At 40.2% G+C, this 19,258-nt stretch overlaps 1 protein-coding gene across 12 annotated transcripts in view; it reads right to left on the reverse strand.

The window, feature by feature from the left end:
- The window catches only part of ELMO1 (engulfment and cell motility 1), a 317,584-nt gene that overhangs the window by 195,058 nt on the left and 103,268 nt on the right, over positions 1-19,258 (reverse strand). For all 12 annotated transcript variants that reach the window (XM_084508954.1, XM_084508945.1, XM_084508956.1 and 9 more), the window contains 3 exons: positions 15,463-15,562; positions 2,653-2,804; positions 1,710-1,788 (listed from right to left, as the gene is read on the reverse strand). In XM_084508954.1, coding sequence (XP_084365080.1) covers positions 1,710-1,788; positions 2,653-2,804; positions 15,463-15,562 — 331 coding nt within the window. The remainder of the gene's footprint in view (positions 1-1,709; positions 1,789-2,652; positions 2,805-15,462; positions 15,563-19,258) is intronic.

Consider the following 19,258-nt stretch of genomic DNA (forward strand, 5'->3'; position numbering starts at 1 on the left):
CAGACAATTTGGGGACATAGGAAAAAAAAAAGTGCTTCAAACATTCACGATATTATTTCATTGCTCAACAGGCCTTTTCTGATATGTAAAGGGTTTGTGCTATTCTTCTCCCCTCTCCCCCCCCACTTATTTATATAACCTAGGTTTCTCTAGATGATTTAGTCCTCAACAGTGGCACAGGAAGCAAAGCAACAAGGGAGTCCTCATTTAGAAACTAAAAACCTTGAAACCTTTGACTTTTTGCATTACAGAAATAAAGTAAGAAGAAAGTAGAAGACCAGCAACCAGACTGAAATCCATTCCTTAAATGCAAGCCAATCATTCACATCATACCAGTCTCCAGCAGGGAGGGTGCCAAGGCTGCTGAAATCACACGGAGTTTGGTGCAGGGTTAGTCCAGAACTTGGGCAAGTTCTGGCAGCCTGCAGACGTTTCTCACATGCTCTGCTTGTAGCAGACATTTTTGCACAAATGCATGCTCTTGGTAATTCCCAGCGCAATGCATTAGTCAGTTTCATCTACTATCAGCTATTTCGAATGCCACAGCTTCTCCCTGCTAACCATACTAGTGGTGAATGCTGAACTGTAACTTTTGAGTACCCCCAGTCCAATAACTGGGAGATAGACATGGAACTTCATCAGCTTGGTTTTCTTAGAAAGACACAATCCAATAAATAATATCATTCACCCCTGTAGACAGCTAATAGACACCTCTCCTTCCTGTACACATGGTTTGCTAATTAACCACTATATGGATCCTAACTATTTATCCTAGGATTTTAAAAGTTGAATGAAATTTTCTTTAATGGCAGAGCTATCAGTCTTTGAGCCAAATCAAGTCATTATGTTCTGATGATTATAAACTCTGTAACTTTTTTTTTTTTTTTGTCATGACAGCAGGTACTAGTGTTTAAACAATTTTGTTTAAACAATCCCCGCCATTTAAAAGTATAAGTAAATCTAAGAAGACTTGGTCAGAATGGATCAGCAGCTCCCAGTGAACTCATTCTGGACACTAGGAGTATGTCATACCACAAGAATTATCATTACTGTTTCTGGTGATGCAAATACTAAATAAATAAATGACTAACTCTGTTTTGACACAAGCTAATGACTTGATAAACAAGGATAAAACTCCTCTATTTCATAACACATCACATTCCATCCTCATTTAATATCAACTAGCAATCCTGAATCTTCCTTTTGAGGCTTCTGATCTCTGGCCCTAAACTTAACTTAAAATAGTACACTGACAGTTATGAAATGCTTACATGGCAAGATATTTCCATTTTCAAAAGGAACACACTCTTTATTAAGAAATCTAGGGGGGAAATGACTTACCAAAAAGTATTCTGAGTTTACAAGCTGTGCTGGCAAGGAGTTCAGTACAATAAATACTACAGCCAGCCACAGTCAATATGGTTCATGTGAGGTTACAGGGAACTACAAAAACACAGAAGAATGCTTAATCCCCACTAATACTGGTACAAGATGGAAGCAGCTCCATTAAAATGCATGATATTATACCTGTGACACTAAAAATACAGCAAGTGTCAGTCGGAACTAAATGCAGAAAAAATGTGACTGGGACAACTACAGGAGTAACAGTTGGACTTGATGATCTTAAGAGATTTTTTTCAACCTAAATGATTTTATAATATACTTTTCTTACAGATATGGGGATTATACAACAAATCCCAACAACTTACCTGCCTCTTGTCATCTGGTGCCTTAAGGAAAAGTGCATTTATTACCGCAATGGTATATGTCTGGATTTCTTGGTCTGTCCTGTTTGGAAAAAAATATATAAACAAAAGAGAAGGTGACGAAAATACACAAGCTGTAGAAACTAATCTTCCAGTTGCATAACTACTGGTAGAAGTCAAGGGACTGTTTGCACTTAGTGTCACCCATGTGTAAGTTAGGTAGTTAAATCTAGTCATCCAGGTTCTCTCTATTACTCATATGATAAACAAGATGTTCCAGAATGAGACTCAGCACTCAAGAACGGTGCATTGAATCACGACCTCAAAGTGCCACTGACTATGCCTAAACAAACAGCTCCTGTCAGATGTCCACCAGCTACAGGTAGAATGAGGAATCCCTTAAAAGTGCTATGGAGAGGAACCTGTTGGTATTAAAAGTGTTTCAGGAGAGTAGAGGCATGGATAGCTAGTTGCACAATACATTACCCTATGCTAAAAAGGAGGTGGTTTTCATCTGTTTAACCAGAGCATATTCCTGTTAAAGAGAGAGCTTCTCCCTTTCCGAATGTACCTTCAATAAAAGTTGAGTAGTTTTGTCTTAGACACTTCCCAGAGCAAAGAAAAGCAACCCCATCTGTATGCTAATGGCTCTAAAGCCTTTAACCTCTACTCAGTGCTCTTCTTTTCACTCCCCACCTCCAACCACACTGGCAGCTTAGCACCAAGAAAAAAGTGTATTAGAAGCAGTAGTAATAACAATAGAAGTCTATGATCAAGCAATTCCAGAAAACTGCTAACCTGTCATTCAGCCACTTATAATAGATGTCATAGAAATAGAAATCATGCAGGAGGCTGCTAGTCTTTATACCACTCTTCTTCTAAATGCTGTGCTCATTTGGAAAAAAAAAAAAAATCACCATACCAAGTGGCATTTGAAGACACTCACCCTTGGAGATGTGGGATTAACTGGCCAATTGTGATCTCCTGTGCCACCTTCTGGTACAGGTCATGGCTATTGAGCACCATCGATTCCAGAATTGCTAGCGACCGTTGTAAGATAGAGATGTCCGAGGCAAACTTGTTCACGTAGCTTGCTATCTACAAATTAACACATTTTGAACATTGGCATCTTGTCATGAAACCAGGGAAAGGGAAGAAAGAAAACTGTGGAAGTGGCTCAGGAATCATCAGAACAGAAGTAGTCTTGCCCAAATGCCAGGCATCAGTGAACACCTGAAAGCACTCAACAAGGCACTGCAGATACCTTCAAAGGATGCAGTGGCACAGATTCTTCACCTGGCACAAATCACCACATCTTTATGTCAATATTAATGGTCACATGCCTCAAGACAAAGTTATGTACAAGATAAATCAACATTAAAGAACTCCATTACATTTTTTGTGAGGGAAACTTTGGAAAGGATCACAAGAACTCTGCTCATTCTCTCCAGGATCTGTGCAGCCAATGCTCTCTAAACAAATTTCTAGGCTCAAAGCAACTGCTGCAGGAGAGAAATTTACATCTATATCTCTGGAAAATGCAACTCCAGCAAAATATACTTTTTTTTTTTTTTTTTTTTTTTTTTTTACTTGCTGTTACCAACATTAAAAGCTCTTCCAGATTGCAAATTAAAACTCAGTTGATTATCATTTATCAGCACAACTGATTGTGTAGCTCTATTTAGAATCCTGTCTTGCTAGCTGTTCATGCATTAATAACCCTCACTCTTACCGAAAGCTGCTATGAACAAATGGCACACTAATAGAAACCACATCTGACCTACACATTTCTGCAGCGTGGCAATAACTTAATGCATGCTCACATCTGCGGAGCCAACACAGCTGTGTGGTACCATGTGGCAGCATATATTCTTTCTTCTGCATGCTTCCCAGTCTGTAGACACAGCTCCCAGGGGAAGCCTCTCACCTTCTGCTGGCAAAGGAAGCAAGAACCGCTTGGGTTTTCTTGAAACATACCTATACCAGCACAGAAAAGCAAAAAGGTACCCAAGGAAGCACAGACAAGAAATGTCCTGTGACTAGTTATTTACTCGTTGTAGACTTGAGATGGGGTCACTGCAGTTTATATGATGCATTCTTTCCAGAAACCTTAAAGTCCATGCCCTTCTTAAGTAGTCATGCTACACGCCACTAACATGATTATACTGTTTTGGATTCTAGAAGCTCACTTAGACCTTGGTATCATTTTCCTTTTGGAGGAAGAAAGGTATGCCCTTTGCCTGGAAAAGTTGCCTTGCCGATTGTAAAATTCACAGCTAGATATCAACATGGGGACAATGACACTGTTTTGTTCCTGTGACATTCTGAGTAGTGCTGAAGCAGCAACACCCCCCTCCCTTTTTTAAAAAAATAACTTTGGTAGGAGACTATGAGGAAAGAGGGATGAATTTTTGTTCTTTTAACCTATTGCACCGCTGTTTGTTGCTCTGCTATTTGCTTTGCACTGCCACAAGAACATGCGATGCAGAATGCAAGTCTGTTCACAAAATAGGCATTGGATTTACAGAACAACAAAGAACCAACCCATGCATGTATGGACAACAGCAGGAGAGGAGCAACTTAACCAGCCTTTTTCTGCTCTGGGCTTTCAATATCTGCTATCTGCAAGTCTTGAGCACAACTACTATTTACATTAATAAATAATGCACATTGTGCTATTTAGGGTGACAAGCTGCATCTCTGCAGCCCTGTACTACCCTGCCTCTCTTAATGTTAATCCAGTTGTTTTCTGATACACTGCAGCCAGGACTGCCAGATGTCCAGAAATCCCACAATATGGACAGTGGGCATGCACAGATCAGCTCTGCGCTGTTCACACAATCAGCCAAATGCACTCCAGATGCCTCAGCCACCAGGCACACACGGATCAATTGCGCAGCAGGAATACAATATGCCCAGAATGCATCCCAAGTTGTCACTCTGTTGTCACCATGCTCTTTACAAGCCTTGACATAAATCATTCTTGGTGCAGCAGCTCTTTTCCATGATTTTTCAAGTGCCAATGCAAATGCTTCACTAGGATATAACAATCTTATTAGGGGCCTGCTCTAATCAAACGGTATAGATATCTGAAACCTCAATCTAAGAAAGACACATTTATTCTCCTGATCCTGGACCATACAGCCTTTTACCATCATAAACACAAGCCCAAGGTGTAAGTGAGTCTGGCTTGCGTGTTCAAAGAGCTGTGACGTCTCACACTGGACATACATTACATGCAAAACGTCTGCTGGGTAACTTGCATGTCAAGCTATGTATATTCATAGCCACCTTGCTGAAGCATGAAATCGGGCCAGAAATAATAGGCTTGTCTACTCTGAGAAATAAGACATGCCATTACCAGAGGGAATACAATTAGTTTAAGAAGAAATTTGATTACCATATCCGAAGTTCTGGATGTAGAAGAAAGACCTTTCCTGAGAACAGACAAGAATCAATAGGAGCTTGAATTTGTGTCATTTGCTGTTCTCTAGAGAAATCTGCTTATTGAACACCATGTGCCAGGAGGGCTTTCAACATTCAAAAATAATCTGCACTCATTTATCAAAAATTCTGATGATTAAAATAATGTAATCTCACTGAAATACAACCTCCCCTCCAGAAACAAGAAACTTAATTGCTTTGCACTTTCACATGAAAACCTGTCACGCAGATGTGTGTCATTAAGGATAAAACTATTTGCTCAGCAAAGGTACCTGTAACCTTAATGTCTGCATAGCCCCACTGGGACATGTAGCCACATACAATAGAAGCAACTGGGTGCTGAGCTTCCTGCCAATTTCAAGGGAAATTAGAAATCAGGATTCCTTTACAAAATCAGCCTCAGTTCTTTGATGAAACAGGACCTGTAGAGTAAGGGCAGATAGGAAACCAAAATAACATATTCTGAGCTCTTCTCCTGTTTCAGCATCACCTAAATTCAGGAAGGAATTTAAAAGTTACAATAGCAACAACAACAACAAGCAAACAAACACACCAATACCACCACAAGCCCACAACCACCAGGGAAAAAACAGGGAAGGAAACTGATCTAACTTTTCAAAGCAGTGATATGTTTATTAGTTATTTGTCTGTACCATTTTGATATCAGTAAGTGAAAATAACAGGGAAATCTGAGGCAGTTTATTTCTGTAGAGTCGCTATGCCTATTAAAGTTTTCAAGCTTGTATTTCAATTTCAAGGAAGGAACTGGAGTTCCACTTGACTACAGAAAAAACAACTGGCAGCTGTGAGACACAAAGATAGTTACCCTGCTGCCATCCCCTTTTCCTGCACTGTACATCTTGGAAGGCAGAGTAAGCAACTCATCAAGAGTAAGACTGCATCACATCATTATGAAACAGCACTTATATAAATAATTCTAAGAGATGGTTAAGAATACTTTAACCAACATTACACGCCTTTATTTTATTTCTCCTATTGTAGAAACCAAAGAAGAGTACCTTTTTTTTTCCCTGATATCCAATTATCATGATGTTTTGTAAAAACTGGACAGCCAAATCTTTTAGGCAACTATGGAAGTTCAACGTAAATAAGCTTTATTGTCATGAGCAAGAAAAACATCTTGAGAGATGCTTGAATACTCTAAGAAAGTTTTTCAAGTTATAACATTTTCCCTGAAGATAGGGAACAAAGCTCTACTTGAAGGTGTCAACTCTTGTTCGCTGCAGATGGAATCTTTATGCAGTTGGAGTCTTTTTGTACCCAAAGGATGGGAGAAGTTGGAGTGCATCCAACACCAACTAGTTAGTCATAAGGAGCAGTTAGACCTTCCCTTAAGGTCTCCTCCAGCTTCTACAATCCTAGTTAGGAAACTATTTATTCAAGACAAAAAAAAAAAAAAAAAAAAAAAAAAAAAAAAAAAAAAGTAACTCATTCAGCCTAATTCTTTCCCATTCCAGTTTGGCTTCCATTTAACGTGAGAGACAGCTTCAAAGGACAGAAGCATTTGAAGTAGGATTGCAGAATTCCCTTTCAGCTAGAAGAAACTTATCAGCTCTCTTATCCATCCTGTCAGCCTCAAGTGGCCTGCCAAAAGCCAAGGTCAGAGTAGCAAAGGAGAATAAACTGCAGATTCCCACCAGAGAAACACAGTCCCAAGATGCTCCTTTAGCTCTGCCCCTCACCCCCACAGCTCCAGAGAGCACAGTTGTTCGGCCTTACAAATGCTTGGCAGATCAGGACGTGTTTGTGCCTCTTTCCTGTATTTTTGTCTTCCTTTGTCCTTCTTTCCTTTCTGTTTTAATACCCCCCTGTGGGAGTAGAAATGTTGTTTTTGCAGAGTTACATTGTTTAGAAGGAGGGAATGTGGTACTGAGATATGCTTACAGTGATAAGAAAGCTTAGCAGGCGACCTTGTAAAATGCAGACAACCAGACTCCTTAGGACAATTAGGTGAAAATCACGGTGTCAAGTCAAGTCAGATAAGTGAAGAAACATTACTACTTCAAGCAGTAAAAATGTCAAAAGAAATTTGAAATTTAACAGGCCGGCAACTGAAGGCCATGCATTGTTTGTGAAGCATCAGATAGATTGTGAACCTGGATTACCCACTCAGTGGGGAAACAGGGGAGGGTCCTGTCATCAAAAGGTATATAAACTGTGTTTTGGAACTAGTAGATGCGCTCTCTCCTGCTTGTGGGGTGCCCGCCATTGCAATCGCGAATAAATTACTACTTCACTGAGATCCTCGCCTGAGCCTAAGTTATTGGCTACGGAGTGTTTCTCACAATTTGGGGGCTCGTCCGGGATCCAGTCACCTACTGGGGAGCCCCACTGCTGCAGCAGCAGGAAGGCATGCCCCGCTGATTTCAGCAGTCCTGTGCATTGACGGTGGCGGTTCTGCGGAAAGCTGACAGAGGGCCCGAGACTGGTTAAAGAGGCAGGATCCATGAAGTAGTGGGGAAAGGAAGAAGGTAAGCACTCCGGGTTTTTAAGAATCGATCCGGTAACTCTGTGCACAGACCAAGGTAAGAAATATTAAGTATTGCCTTGGGGGTTGGGTGATCTGGTGTATGGTAAGCCCTTGCACGGGGAAGTGCTGGCACTACACCAGGGGAATCTGGTGTGCGGTAATCCTTGCACGGGGAAGTGCTTGGAAGTACACCAGGGAATCTGGTAAACTCATAGGTGTGCGGTAACGCTTGCACGGGGAAGTGCTTGGCGGTACACCCCCATCTTTCAGTACGTTGGTGTGTGGTACACTGCAGAAGGGAAAATTCTGTAGCACATACTGGCGAGGGTTAGGAAAAATGGGAAATATGAGTTCCAGGGGACAGGGAGATATCCCTGGGGGAGTGCCTACTAATAGTTCTTCCTGAAGAATGATAAGAAATTGGAAACATAATCCCAAAATTAGAGGGATTGTAAAAGAAAAATAATTAAAAAAGGTTAAATATTGTGTATCAGTCTGGACAAAAGAAACAATTAAGGAAACAGCAGTATTTTGGCCAAAATACGGGTCTGATGAAAATTCAGGCTTTAAATGTATGTGTAAACAATAAGATTCCTTTTTCAGAGAAGGAGCCAAGTTATGCTACCTATAATCTTAATATTGAACTGGTGGCAGCAGCACTCACTCCAGGAAGGGAGACAGGGACTGGAATTAACACTGTCCCTAAAGAAGGATCGTACTCTAGGCTCTGGCAAGAATTAGAACAAGGTAAAAGATATGTTGAGAATTTTGCCTTCCCTGATACTAACAGTACTAACACTAACTGTGTATCCTCTTAGGTGAACTACCACCTCCTCCTTACCAGCAGAGAGGTTAGGACTTTTAAGAAGAAGAGGAAGTCTTTATTCGAGGACCCCAACAGCCTAGTTGAACAATTAGACCAGTTCCTACGACCTGATTTATACTCTTGGGGGAGGGAATTATGTCTGTAAGTATGTTGTTTACAGGGAAAGAAATGGGAATGATCAGGAGGAGAGCTGCTATCCAAGAATGGGAAAGAGCTCATCCTCCAGGACCAGGGGTAATACCGGCAGGGCAGAAATACCCACTTGCCAATCCTGGCTGGAATAATAATAGTGTGCAACACAGAAATCATATGAGAGACTTGGGGTCAGAATGAGAAAGTACTTGGGGATGAGACCTGAGGACCCAGTATCCCAAGGGCTCTTGAAAGTTCATTGTGTGATTAAAGCCTGGCAAAATATGCAGAAAATGCTTCAGAAGGTGGGGGAATGTAGTGAACAGTCACTGGGGGACCCTCCTGCGGGAGGCCCTGGAGGTGTGTGTCTGGAGGGGAGATAAGAAGGAAAAAAAAAAGAGATCAAAACTAATGGTATTGACAGTGCAGCGGGTAGAGAGGCAGAGGGTTGGAGAAAGATGAAGAAAATCTTCAGGGGGAGTCAGGGCCAGGATGGAAAGGAGAGAAAGAGAGATGAAGGAATGGCAGGCAAAGAAGGCTGCCTGTGTTGTGGCCCGAGTCCTAGCAGAGACAGGCTTTGATAAGATGTTTTAAGTGTGGCCAGGCTGGCCACTTCGAATAGGAATATCTGGAGTGGAAGAAGGAGGAAAGAAGGAAAATGGGATAAAATATGCTATATTGTTATGTTGTTTCAGTATCTTGGAGGGAAAAGGTATGGAATTAAGTTGGACCCTGACTGAGCCTTTGGTGCTAGTATTAGAAAAGTACAGGCTGGAGAAAGATAAAGGAAGTGTTAAAAGGGTTGCTGAAGGTGTTAAAGGTGTGGCACGTAATATTTAACAGAGCTGTTGAAGTTGAATGAGCAGGGAAAGGGGATGTAGGCATTATCTAAGTAACAGTCTAGAAGTTTTGGTATATTTGCATATTTGCTGTGGTGTTTGGTCAGTTTCCCAAGCATCGGGGAGGGGGACGGTGGGGGGAACAGCCTGCTCCACCAGGGGCCTCTCCAGCGGCCGCAGGGGGGCTTCGGCTCCAGCGCCTGGAGCGCCTCCTCCCCCTCCTTCTGCACTAACTTTGGTGTCTGCGGGGGGGTGTTTCTCACTCTCCCAACTACTGTTGAGCAGCAGGTTTTTGTTTGTTTCTTTTTTGTTTGTTTTTTTTTTTTTTTTTTTTTTTGTTTTTGTTTGTTTTCGTGGATGTGCTCTCACAGAGGCACGGACTGTATTGCTCATGGCTTGGCTCTGGGCAGCAGTGGGCCCCTTTGGGGCCAGATGAAATTGTCCCTTATCTGCCACGGGGAGGCTTCTGGGTTTTTCTCACAGGGGCTGCCACTGCAGTTTCCCACGCCCCCCCCACTCACAGCCCCCGAACTTTGCCATCAAACCCAATACACTGGGGAACAGCTAGGTCATTACTGACCTGTAAAGTATCAGGGATTAAATTAACTAATGAAACCCTAAAGAGTGATGGGGGTAGAAGGGGCTGGGATAACAGTGCCACTTTGGGGGGGATACCAAGCTGAGACTAGGGGATAAAATGATCACTGGGTAATTATTGTATGTACCCAAGGCAAGGACTAATTTGTTGGGAAGGGATCTGATGATTAAATTGGGCATTCAAATAGTAAATTGTTAGACTGGAATAACTGTTATTAATGGAGTGCTCTCTGGCCCTGAGAGCAAACATACATGTATATTCACCTCTGACTGGAAAGACCCTGAAATGGGGGCGGAAGCGACAACATAGGTGGACAATTTTACCTCAGGGGTTTACAGGGACACCTATCTATTTGGGTAAGTTCTAAAAAAAAAAAAAAAGAAAAAAAAGATTTTGGAGCAATTACAACCTCCCAAGGAGGTATTAATGTTAACAAGTAGGTGGATCGTTTTCTATTGTCAGGACAGGAGAAAAGAGTTGGGAAGAAAGCTACTAACAAGCTATTCAACTTTCTGGGAAAGCAGGGCTTGGGAGTATTGAAAAATAAATCACAATACGAAGAAAGAGAAGTCAGGTATTTTAAGGCATCTAATGTCTGAAGGAAAACAAAGAATAAATGCAGAGAAGATTCAGGGAATTGTTGAAAATTAAGAAAGAACTAAAAAGTTTTAAAAAGATTTTTATTAAGGAATCAAGAGCCATGAAGTCTGAAGGAAAATCGATACTCCCTGATGGGAGAGAAATGCTGAATAAAGTGATAATGAGGCAAATATTAACTGTTTTACATCAGAAGAGTCATTGGGAGGTGCAAGCAATGTGTGATGTTGTGCTAAGAAAGTATGTCTGTGTAGGAATATACACTTTAGGGAAGCACATATGTAGAGGATGTACCATATGTCAAAAGGTAAATAAAAAGGTGTTCTGTAACCCATCTCGAGGGGGACGGGAGCCAGGGGTCTGACCTTTCCAAAGTATACAGGTAAACTTTACTGAGTTACTTGTTTGTCCTAATTGACCACGTGACTAGATGGGTGTAAGCTTTACTGCAAGGGTTAAAGCAGGCCTTAGAGATTGAGTGGGATTTTCACAGCCCCTGGCACCCCTCCTCTTCTGGGAAGGTGGAGCAAATGAATCAGACATTAAAGAAGCAATTAACTAAACTAGTGTTAGAAACCCAACTTCCTTGGGTAAAATGCTTACTCCTACAGGTTTAAACAGCACCAAGAAAGGATATAGGAATTTCACCATATGAGATGCTGTTCAGATTGCCCTATCTGGGCAGAAGGGATGAGATACCACAATTCAAAATAAGAGAGTTTCCTTAAGAACTGTATTCTGGGGTTGTCCTCTTCTTTGTCATCTCTCAGGACCTGTGCGTTGTTGGCTCAAACCCCACCTTTGGAATTCCCCATTCACCACCATCACCCAGGAAACTGGGTCCTGATTCAGACCTGGAAAGAGTCAACTCCGGCCTGAATGGGAAGGACAATTACTGACCACTGAAACAGCCGTAAGAACTGCGGAAAAAGGTTGGACTCACTATACTCGAGTGAAGGCATCCATCGACGCTAGTACCTGGGAAGCTGTTCCTACAGAAGACTTGTTGGAAGGTAAAATTGAAGAGAAAAATCTCATAATGGACTCTGAGTAGGATAAAAGCTTACAATTGTAATCTAACCTTTTCTTTTCACAGGTAAGTAATGAGTGTGACTTGTGATTGAGAGAAAGGACAGACCTATAGCGAATTGCAGTGCTCCCAAGGGGGAGGTTGTTATAGTAGTAGTGTACATCTTATTCTTTGTATTGATAATTATTTGGAAACCTAAGGTTTAAAAATAATGACAGGAAAAAATTGATTACTAATTTTGTTTTTAGTGATTCTAGGCCTCAGAGAAGGCCTCGGTCAATTGGTAACTTGGAAAAGGCATGACCAGATAATAGCAAAAACGGGATACCCCATCAAAATATGGGTGACTGTGACAGAGGGTTATGTACCACAAGCCGTCACGTTTGATGCTTGTGAGGTGTTAGCTTGTGGAGATTTAAATGCCCAACGACAATTGAGCAGACAGAACAAATAACTGGGAGAGACCCAACAGCCAGATTGAGAATAGCTGTATGGAAACGATCCTCTATTGCCATCAGAGAAAGGGAGAAACTCAAGGAGAAAACAGGAGAGAAAACAGGAGGCCCTCTGAAATGTGGCAGTTCAAACATTTGAGATTCAAACAGGGTATGGGGACGTGAATGCCTGGATAGAATGGGTCAAATATACCGTCCAGAGTCTCAACCGTAGCAACTGCTATGCTTGTGCCTCGGGATGACCGATTGCCCAGATAGTGCCCTTCCCATGGGGTTGGACCGAAGACTCCCAAGGGATGCAATGTATGATTGCATTGTACCAAGAAAAGACTGCCTGGGGAAATGAGGCCTGTAAGTCACTCTTTGCCGTTCCTTGCATGATAGCAATATCACAGTTCCCCCTGCATTCTCTACAGCTATAGGTAACCATACAGCTTGCCTCTCACGGCAGGGTGTGACTGCTACCTGGCATCTGGGAGAATTTGCCTTGTGCTACCAAGGACTTGATGGGAAACTGCTCAAGACTAGAGATCCCCAGGGCAGATCTCTGGTGGTACGGTGGAGGGAAGATCTTACGGTCCACCCTATCATCTAATTGGGGAGGCACTTGTGCACTTGTTCAATTAACTATACCCTTCACCCTGGCATTTGAAAGAGAAACATCACAAATACCCAGAAGAAGTAAAAGAGGCTTAGGAATATCATTTGATGATAGAGTATACATAGATTCTATTGGGGTACCTAGAGGAGTTCCGGATGAACATAAAGCCAGAAATCAAATTGCTACAGGGTTTGAGACACTGTTCTGGTGGGTAACAATCAATAAAAATGTGGATTGGATTAATTATATCTATTATAATCAGCAGAGATTCATCAAATATACCAGGGATGCGATGAGAGGAATCGCTGAACAAGTAGATGCCATCAGCAAAATGGCTTGGGAAAACAGGATAGCATTAGATATGATGCTCGTGGAGGAAGGAGGTGTGTGTGTGATACTGAGCAACCATTGTTGCACTTTTACACCCAACAATACTGTCCCAGATGGCTCAGTAACTAGAGCATTGCAAGGGCTTACCACCCTTGCCAGTGAATAGGCAGAAAAAGTAGGCGTATTTACATCCTTGATCGTAGTTGTAGGAGTTTTGACAGCCATTGGTTGCTGCATTATCCCCTGTGTAAGAGGACTAGTACAGTGGTTAACTGAAACCACACTATTGAAACAAATGACCATGGAGCTACCACCTTACTCAGATAAGGTGATAATGAGGAGATAGAAATCAAAGAAAGCAAAGAAGAAGAAGAAATCTACCAAATTACACCTTAGAGAAAGGTTTTGCAAAAATCAACAGTTTATAAAAAAAGAAAAGGGGGGAACTGTGGGAATAGAAATGTTGTTTTTGCAGAGTTACATTGTTTAGAAGGAGGGAATGTGGTACTGAGATATGCTTACAGTGATAAGAAAGCTTAGCAGGCGACCTTGTAAAATGCAGACAACCAGACTCCTTAGGACAATTAGGTGAAAATCACGGTGTCAAGTCAAGTCAGATAAGTGAAGAAACATTACTACTTCAAGCAGTAAAAATGTCAAAAGAAATTTGAAATTTAACAGGCCGGCAACTGAAGGCCATGCATTGTTTGTGAAGCATCAGATAGATTGTGAACCTGGATTACCCACTCAGTGGGGAAACAGGGGAGGGTCCTGTCATCAAAAGGTATATAAACTGTGTTTTGGAACTAGTAGATGCGCTCTCTCCTGCTTGTGGGGTGCCCGCCATTGCAATCGCGAATAAATTACTACTTCACTGAGATCCTCGCCTGAGCCTAAGTTATTGGCTACAGAGTGTTTCTCACACCCCTATTCTTCACTGTGGTCTCTTTCTTTTCCACTGGTTCCACCAGAAGACAGCCAGTCGCAGGGGTGCACAGCACCTCTTTCAGTTGTTACTATACAACTAACAGTGCAAGACATGTTGAAAGGGTAAGACAAAACCAATAATTCTGAGTCACTCAGTAGACTGATTTCAAGTCATTTTTAGCAAATTTCTTAACACGCTCACGTTTAGCCTCCTCTAGCAAATAACACATTCTGGAATTGACCTTGTATCTCATGAAGTCAATTAAAACACGTGGATAATTTTCTTTGTCATGGTAAAATAATAATAATAATAATAATAATAATAATAATAATAATAATAATAATAATAATAATCTACATAGCCTACAAGATTAGCAAACAATCAAAAAAGTCCAAAACCTAGATCAATATTAATTTCTCTTACAAATAATATCCATCATTTTAATGACCAAAACAGAACTTAAAATCTAACCCTCTTTTCATAATTGTTTCTTTCTTTCACTCCTGACAACGAAAGTAAATTTGTACTTTCTTTTGGTGGTAGTAATTTTGCAACCAAATTTAAAGTAGAAGTCTGATACATTTGGTTAAAAAGGAAAGCAATCTTTGTCACAGGTTACATTAGCTCCACTAGCCCCTGCTATCATTTTAGTGAATTAGCTCTGGTGTCTTTTGAACTTGTACAAGTGCAATTTAATCATATTGTTCCAACCTGTTTTGAAAAAAAATCTTCAGAAATAGTTTAGTTTGTTTTAATAAATGAAAGAGCCTCCCTATTCAATTTCAACCTGTCAATAGTTAAGATGACAATAAGTGAAAATGGTTAAATCAGTAACAACAAAAGCTTTATTTTCTGAAGTGTGTTAAACCTCTGCATTTAAGGAGTACTCCAGTGTTTCTGTTGTTTTTGTGCAACTCCTACACGTAAGAAAAGAAGAAAAACATTGCAAATCGTGGAAAAATCTTTTTTCAAAACCATAGAACTTAGATGCAGGACTCAGGGGGCTGGAGTTTAGCTTCACAAACTCAGTAGATTCCATCTTAATAATTTCAATTTGTAAACGAACTAATTTCTCTTCCTTCCATACCCCCAAAGGAAACATGTCAGTGCTGTTTATGTTTCAAGAGATATATTATTACTCATTGCTCATTTATATTAAATCTAAATACTGATTTCTATTTTAATTGCATGGTATATGCACAAGAAGGTCACACCGTAACCAAGTGAACAATTACCCACGTAATAAGCCTAATATAGCGTTGATCCAATTTCGCTCCCATAGAATTCAGTAACAGTTGAACTAGATCTTGCAATTAAAAATATTTGTAATTTTAAATAGCACTTTACTTCCATTTTCATGTACCTTTTTGACCAAGCAATCACCTAAATAATATATCTGAAAAAGAGAAAGCACAACTCACCTTAAAAAAATTAAATTGTGGAAGCAAACTGGTACAAAATGCATAGCATTGATTACAAATTTACCTTTTTAATGAATGCCACAGAGAATGTATCCCACGATACAATCCCATGATCCATCAGCTCAACAAATGCAGTCAGTGTAAAGGACAACATATCTCCAAAGCTGCAAGAGACAGGAGTCATGACTACAGTTACCAGTAATGCAGCAGAGCAATGACCGAGGGAATAAAGCAGCAGGAAGCTTTCAGAAAGGCAGGAAAACGCAGCTAAACATGGACTAAGAGGTAGCAGAAGAGCGAGAGAGGCCATGCAAAAAATAGTCTCTCAAACAATTTTGCATGGACATCAAGAACGGTCATTTGGAAGAAGCGATTTTGCAAGAGAAGAACTAATACCCAGGAAAACACCACATGCAATGTTCAAGGAAATCAGATAGTCTGACTAAACTTCTCCTGTGGAATTCAGAGTTTTAAAAATAGCAGAAGAAAATAAATGAAGTTTTTCTGAGCAACTTCCAGAAATGCTCTTAGTTGAATGTCACACAAAGACACCGTGATACTGTACCTCTATCAGTTAGGTAGAAAGTTAGTCTATTCCTTTTCTTACAAAGAAACAAACATATCTAAAAAAAATGCTCCTGAAGAAATTGAGCAGTGATTTTGCAATAGTTAATGCCTCACTTTCCTTCTTTTAAATAAACAGATACACATTTTCAGGTTACCTATGGGCAACCATGTCAAATGGTCTGCAAAATTCCATCCACTCATCCAAGCCCGTAGCTCAAGTTGCTTAGGGTTTGCAGGCCACTATAGCGGATAATTACCTGTAAAATTGAGATTCGGCACTTCTTTATATTAACTACATTCAAAACTGGTTTAAAATCAACATAAAGAGTATGCTTTTAAACTGACTAGCTAACCCTGATCTTCCACATTAAAATCAGCTTTTAAAAATTTGCTTCATTTCTATTTATACACATAGTACCCAACAGTCAGCAGCCACAATGATTTCAAAGAAACCATTCAACGAGGTAACTACTCAATACAAGCAGCAGTACACAGAGCCCCAAATGAAGCAGAATTACCTTTATGGGCACGCCAAAGTGCCTGCGAGGTATTCTGCCACTAAGCCATTAACAGGCACAAGCATGCAATCAATCTAAACAGCATGAACAGTCCCACTGATTTTAATGCAGCACTTTACCTAATAAAAAGACAAAATTAAAAACTGCCAGATTGGAACTACAATGCTCAGTCTGTTGGGAAACTGAGGCTAGTAGTATAGACATAGTTAAAGAATGTAACTGGTAATCCTTCATGTGTGATTTGATCCCCTGCTGTCCTATGCCAACCCAACCCAAATTAGTGAACATCTATGCAAACAGAAGATGTTTACTGCACCACAGAGGAATAAGGCAGAAAATCAGTTTTAACATAAACATAGCAATTCCAAACATCATTGTTTACTGGATTTGATACAATCTGCCATTAAGGGTGCATTTTGCCACCAAAATAAGCTCCATAGTGGCCCCTTCATTTAAGATAGCTCACCTTCGGCAAAACTCTGCAGCAGCCCTCTGCTAAAATGAAGCTTGACACTCTTGACATTTTGTAAAGTAAAAAACACAACACCCCCCAACACACACAAAAAAGCCTTCTTTTCCACAGTAAGGGTATCCACAGCATCTCTGATTATTTATGAGAAAATGAAAAGGTTATACCAAAGAGCAAACAAGAAAAACACTGTCTTAAAAAAAAAAAAAATCCACTGAAATTCTACAAAGAATAGTTTGTTCAGCCATACATAATTTGAAAGTGTTTTGTTTTGTTTTGTTTGTTTTCTGCTGGGGGGGGGGGGGGGGGGGTGCTTGTTTTTTAATCCTGCAAATTTTTTAGGAATTAAATTAGATTTAATCATTAACATCATTAGCATTCCAAATAACCAAGGATTTCATACAAAGAAAACAGTAAGACAGTGTAGGAAACATAATCAGCTCCAGTACTCGTTCTCCCCAGTCCAATCCTTTTGTGCACAATGGTTGTTCATTTATGTCCAAATAGAACTGCATCCCTCAGAATGGCTTTCTTTTAAAAACTTGTACCATGGATCCTCATGTCAGAATACTTCAATGAATATGTGAAATTCTGTTATTTTATAAAGCTAGACTAAACTAGATGCATATAAATAGGAAAAATATTAAAAACTTTTTAAAGTTAAAAGGAGATAAATTATCTGCTCAGTGTAACTGGGAGAAATATTTTATTTATTTATTTATTTATTTATTTTAACCTGGGCAGCCTGCTCTAAGGAACCTGTTTTGGCAGGGTCTTGGATCCAATGATCTCTCAAGGTCCCCACAGTTCTGTGATCTTTATCTACCCTGGATTGCCCTATATATTTAAAAATCTAGTAAATGTACCTGTATTTATTACATAAATAGTATTTTATAAAGTAACTAATACCCATTAACAATGAGTATATATCAGAGGGATTCCTTATTAAACCTCCATATGCATATTCTCCTTCAGAACAGTAGTAGTCAGAATTCAGTTCAATACAATTCCTTTATATTTAGCAGTCTCATTCTTCTTGCCAAAACTATTCATTAATTCCACCAACTAATCCATTCTCCTGCACTGCTTTGGAGGCAAACTAGATAAATGGAGCCAAAACCACTGGTATTAACATATAAACCTGTTTTTAGTAGGCGTGACACTGATGCAATTGTTTGGGATCCAGACAGTGAAAGTTTTTTCAATTTAAAATGATGATGCAGGCTGCCCCACTGGGTGTCACTCCTATTACACTGTTTCAAGCAGTTAATGAGAGTGAAGAGATGCAACACTGTGAGTAATCAAGCAGAAAGGAATACTCCAACTCTACATATTACACGGCACATATAAGGAGTATGCATTTTTTAAAAATATCCATCTATCCATATGCATCTGTACACATGTATACACTAAGTAGCATCGCAAAAGTCAAAAGCCAGACATAAAGGATAAGCACAAGAAATAGCACAGCTAGAGATGAAATCAATCTCCAGGGTAACTAGCAAGATAAGGATTAAAGTAGTGGTGTTGATTCATTGTTATGTGTTTAAACACAAGCAGATAGGTAGAAACAGACTTCCAAGCATTTCATTTTCAATCCACACACGCACAGACACACTGATACTATTGAGTGGCAGACAGAGTAGATGCAAGAAATTTCAAGGGAGTCAAAGCTTGTTCATAAAATGTAATCATCCTAGAAAATAAGCAGTAGGCACTGTTTAACTCAAAACCTCAGTATTTTAGTCATATAAAAAGTTTGAAAAATGATGGGGCCTTCTTCATAAAATCTTCCTGAGGAATGCACAACACAAGGCACGATGGTTCTGTAAATATCAACATCTTGCCACTCCTGTGAAATGACCTAGTAGTTTGACAGTAATTCCTGATGAAGGTGCTTTCCAGTGCATGTCATTGCAGCAAGAGGGGAGAGTGATCAGAAAGATGCACCGTGTAATTGCAATTTCACCTCTCACCATTGCTGACATTTTAATAATCTGTCTTATCAGGCAAGCTGCTTGTACAATCCCTCTTCAGGGCTCTGGCTGGTAAGTGGCTTCCACTGCGACACAAGTTTCCCATTCTCTGCTGTCTGGCTCCCCTCTTCTAATGACCATTGCAGGTATGGATGAGCTGATCACAAGGCCCTTCCTCACCCAAAACAGCTGACAGAAAAAGTTTCAGACCTGCTGAAGAGTGAGTCAACAGCTGTTTTTCATTTTATTTTTACATTATAGGCAAAGATCAGGTCAATGCCTGCTAATTTATGTTCCAAAGAATTTTCTGCTTTCTTACCTTCTGAAACT

The sequence above is a fragment of the Aythya ferina genome (assembly GCF_964211825.1).
Source record: "Aythya ferina genome assembly, chromosome: 2".
NCBI lineage: Eukaryota > Metazoa > Chordata > Aves > Anseriformes > Anatidae > Aythya > Aythya ferina.